Source organism: Rhinopithecus bieti, unplaced genomic scaffold, assembly GCF_001698545.2.
Source record: "Rhinopithecus bieti isolate Rb0 unplaced genomic scaffold, ASM169854v2 scaffold_34323, whole genome shotgun sequence".
Classification (NCBI taxonomy): domain Eukaryota; kingdom Metazoa; phylum Chordata; class Mammalia; order Primates; family Cercopithecidae; genus Rhinopithecus; species Rhinopithecus bieti.
In genome coordinates, this window is record NW_016814462.1 from 100,719 (window position 1) to 105,419 (window position 4,701).

At 40.3% G+C, this 4,701-nt stretch overlaps 1 protein-coding gene across 1 annotated transcript in view; it reads left to right on the plus strand.

The window, feature by feature from the left end:
* LOC108514656 (transcription initiation factor TFIID subunit 1-like) overlaps positions 1–4,701 on the plus strand; it is a 73,814-nt gene that overhangs the window by 61,118 nt on the left and 7,995 nt on the right. Inside the window, exons 13-14 of the mRNA XM_017851055.1 lie at positions 2,202–2,273; positions 2,769–2,885. Coding sequence (XP_017706544.1) covers positions 2,202–2,273; positions 2,769–2,885 — 189 coding nt within the window. The remainder of the gene's footprint in view (positions 1–2,201; positions 2,274–2,768; positions 2,886–4,701) is intronic.

The window sequence follows — 4,701 nt, forward strand, 5'->3', positions numbered from 1 at the left end:
TTTTTTGAGGCTGTTTCACTCTGTCGTCCAGGCTGGAGTGCAGTGGCATGATCTTGCTTCACTGCAACCTCTGCCTCCCGGGTTCAAGTGATTCTCATGCCTCAGTCACCCAAGTAGCTGGGATTACAGGCATGTACCACCACGCCCAGCTAATTTTTGTATTATTAGTAGAGACAGGGTTTTGCCATGCTGGCCAGGCTGGTCTCAAACTCCTGGCCTCAAGTAATCTCCCCACCTCGGCCTCCCAAAGTGCTGAGATTACAGGCTTGAGCCACCATGCCTGGCCTGTGATATGTTTTTTATCCTTTATATCCTGATAAAACAGTAGGTTTAATTTAGGGATCACCTCTTATGAAGGCTTTCTTAATTCCTCTTCCCCTCTTACCTCCAAGAATCAGCCACTTCCTTGTTTGTGCCACTGTTTTTCCATTGCATTGTGTTGCCCTATTTGTTTACAGTCTATCTCACTGTACTAGACTATAAATTTCTTGAGGATATGACCTATATCTCACTCATTTCTATCATCTCCAATGCCTGGCACAGAAGAAGTATTAAGAAAATTTCTTATGAATAAATTAGTGAATGATCAATATATTAAAAGAACATTTTAAGCATTTAAGGCAGGGATTGAAAACTCAAATGTCTTCAGGGTCTAGGCATAAGATAAGCAGACCTGGGAGGGACTATGATAACCTGGAGAACACATGCTTTATCTAAAACGAACAGCTGCTACTCAGCCCCAGCCCATTGGTGCCTTGCAGGAATGCTGACCCTGTCTTGGCCACATCTTTAAATTTTCTAAAAGAAGCCAGACAATTTAGGTTTTTATGTGAAATCTCCCAAGTGTTAAATGTTATCAACTTAAGTTTTTTTCTAAAAGCCTTTTATTGAAATATAACTTAGATACAGAAAAGTGTTTTTTATGTATTTTGGGTGTATAGCTCAATCCATTTTTACAAACTGAACTAAGTTTTTATGTGAGTCAAACAAAGCTATAAGCCACCAGTTTGCAACTTGTAACTAAGGCCATATGGGGACCCATATAGTTAAGAATCATCTTATAGATAAAAGTGTCTTAAGGAGACACATCAGCCAGATGCAATGTATGGACCTTTTTTGGGTTATGATTCAAAGAAATAAATGTAAAAGAGTGTTTATAAAGTAATTTGGGAAATTTGAATCTTGGCTGGCTATTTGATAATATTAAAGAATTATTGTTAATTATTTTAGATGTGATATAGTTGGTTTGTTTTTAGAGCAACTTTAGTTCATGGCAAAATTGAGCAGAAGTTACAGAGAGTTCCCATATACTCCCTGCCCTCACATACATACAGCCTCCCCAGTTATCAACATCTTGCACCACGCTGGGCGTTGTGGTTCACGCCTGTAATCCCAGCACTTTGGGAGGCCAAGAGTTCAAGACCAGCCTGTGCAACATAGTGAGACGCCCCCATCTCTACAAACAAACAAAGAAAAATGGGCGTGGTGGTGCATGCTTGCACCCAGGAATTCAAGGCTGCAGTGAGCTGTGGTCATATCACTGTGACGGAGTGAAACTCTGTCTCAAAACAAAAACAACATCCTGCACCAGAGTGTTATATTAATTGTGTTAGTTGATGAACCTACATTGACATATCATTATCACCCGCAAGTCCATGGTTCATTCTTGGTGGTGGTATACATTGTATGGGTTTTGAAAAATGTATAATGACATGTATCCACCATTATACCAATAATTGTTTATTAAAAGCAGCCTTAGGCTGGGCACAGTGGCTCATGCCTGTAATCCCAGCACTTTGGGAGGCTGAAGGGAGTGGATCACTTAAGGCCAGGAATCCAAGAGCAGCCTGGCCAACATGGTGAAACCTTGCAACACATACTGAAAAATTTTTAGAGGAAAATTGTTACGATGCTGGAATTTGCTTCGAAACAATTTGAGAAGAGTCTGAAAATTGAAGTAAATGAAACAAGATTAGCTATGTGTTAATCATTGAAGCTGGCTAGTGAGTACATGGGAGTTCATTATGTTAGTGTTGTTTTGCATATGTTTGAAATTTTCTGCCTCTGAAAGTAGAACAAGAGTCCAAGTTAAAGCTGAGGAATGATTTTTCTAGGTCTAGGATAATGGGACACACTGCTGATGACAGAATGTAAATTCTGGAACAAGTCTGCAAAGATAATGGCACTTTCTTATTTTATTTATAGGACCTGAGAGTCAGTATACTAAGACTGCCCAGGAGATTGTGAACGTCTGTTACCAGACATTGACTGAGGTAGGTGGTAAAGATGGAGGTCCCAAGCCTGGGCAACATAGGGAGACCCCATCTCTACAAAAAATATTTTAAAATTAGTGGGGTGTGGTGGTAAACGCATGTTGTCCCAGCTACTCATCTGAGGTAGGAGAATCATTTGAGCCTGGGAGGTCAAGGCTGCAGTGAGTCATGATCATATCTCTGCATTCCAGCCTGGGCAACAGCAAGACTCATTCTCAAAAAATAAAAGAGGTCCCCTTGGGATCTAGCTTTTTGAAATCCTGTTCCCTTAAATGAGGAGCCTTCCCTGATTATCCTATTTTAAAATGTAGTATTCCCTGCCCCCCAACTCCACATCCCCTATTTCCTTCCCTGCTTGATTTATTTTTATTATTATCTGTGTCCTGCCACTAGAACATAAGCTTCATGAAGATAGATATTTTTGTCTTTTGTATACTTTTGTATCCCCAGTAATTAAAATACATGTTGAATGAATTTATTTCCTTTATTTCTCAGTATGATGAGCATTTGACTCAACTTGAGAAGGATATCTGTACAGCTAAAGAAGCAGCTTTGGAGGAAGCAGAATTAGAAAGCCTGGACCCAATGACCCCAGGGCCCTACACACCTCAGGTGAGTCTGAGGACTAAGTACTTCCTTGTATAGTTTTCTTATTGGTTTGGGAAATTGGGAGCATGTTAACAAATCCGTTTACTGAGATACCATTCTTCTCTGTCCTTCCTCTTCATATGCCTTTCGTGTGCTTTCTTGTCTTCTCAAAGGCTAAGGTGAGTGAGGGCCATGGGTCTTGGTGGCCTTGAATCCAGACGAGGCAGCTGTGGGATGAATGAGTGGGGTGGGGCCTTAGTTGTTTAGGCAGTGTTTGGGAATACCAAATTCCTGACCCAGCCATCCTCTGGGTCTCGGGAATTTTCTTGTCCGTGAATTTTGGGACTCTAGAACATCCCTGGAGTGTAGACTTCTCAGTTACAGACATGGGCCATATTGTTCCTGTGCCTTACAGACACTTGATTACTCATTCCCTCAGAGGTATCTCAGTGTAGCTCAGAAGTCATTCATTTTACTGGATTGACTCCTAGTAAATGAAGAAAGGTAGTACTACTAATGTTCTTAAATGTTTGTGTCAAAAGAATTAGAAGGATAAATAAGAAATTTTTAGTCTTCCTGGTCTAACTGAATCCTTGAAATACACTAAGAGTGTATTTCCTCTCTACTGTACTCTTAGAGGGTTGGCATATTTGAAGAATAGGACTTAACAGAACATCACTGGTGCTTGGTTTCTGTATTGGAGGCACTATGGTAGGGCGGAAAGTACATAAGATTTGACATAAAACAGGCCTGGGTTTGAGTCTTAGTTCTCCTGTTGTCTAGCTTTGTAATCTTGGAAAGTTAACCTCTCTCACTTAGTTTCCTTTTCTCTGAAATCTTTTCAAGATTGTTGTAAACATTAAATGAGTTAATTTAATTTGCCTGATACGTCTTTATCTGTTCTCTGAGACCCTTTCAAATTTAATCAAGTATTTTAATGCAGAATTCTGCCAATTTCCACAGGAAAATTTTTTTTTTCATTCTATCCAGGTTTCCCTCTGAACTGATAATGCAACTTACGTGACCTCTGTTGGATTATTGCTGTCTCTGTATCTCGTTCATGCACTATCCCTATCTATCTTTTACTCTCTCTTTCATCTCACAACCTAGGTTACTGAGGGGCCAGGTATAAAAGAACCCTCAGATACTCCTTCAAGGTCCAGAACAAGGAAAGGCTCTTGGAGTGTGTGGGCAGATTGGGTCAAGGGTTCTTGGGTGAGTGATGTTGTCCCAGGAAGGCGCTATTTGCTAATAGGCCCACAGCTTCCACAAGATACTTTCTGGTAAGTTAAAGCCTGGGTGTTAGCCATCATTCCCCAGGAGAGTCTAGCCATTGAATGGCACATGGCTTGCTCATTTCTAGGACAGCCTAAGCCTAGTCCTTTGGTGAGTCAAAGCTTTGGACCCCAAAGTCACCTTCCTTTCTTCGCTACGTCTCCCAGGCTACTTCAAATGGCTAAGGAAAACCTGTCAACTATTCTCTCTCTTGAGCATTAGCTGTTGTTTAGTGCAGTTAGAGGGTTTCCTATGAAGAGTAGGATTAGATAGTACTGCTTCATTATTCCAGTTCACCTTTTCATCATTCCCTTCACTCAGTTTAAGATAGTAACCAACTCATTATCTCTTAACCTGAGGAAGGTGTACATGAGTGACTGTGTGACTGTCCTTACACATTACTACTCTCAAACTCAAATGTTATTAGAGTGTGTTTGCAAAAGTGTAACCTGCCTTAATACAATTTTGGTTGTAAGAAGCATGATAGTAATCATACCTTTCGACTTCTAAATGGTGGTGGTCAGTAATGTATTTTCTTTTTTTTTTTTTTTTTTTTTTTTTTGAG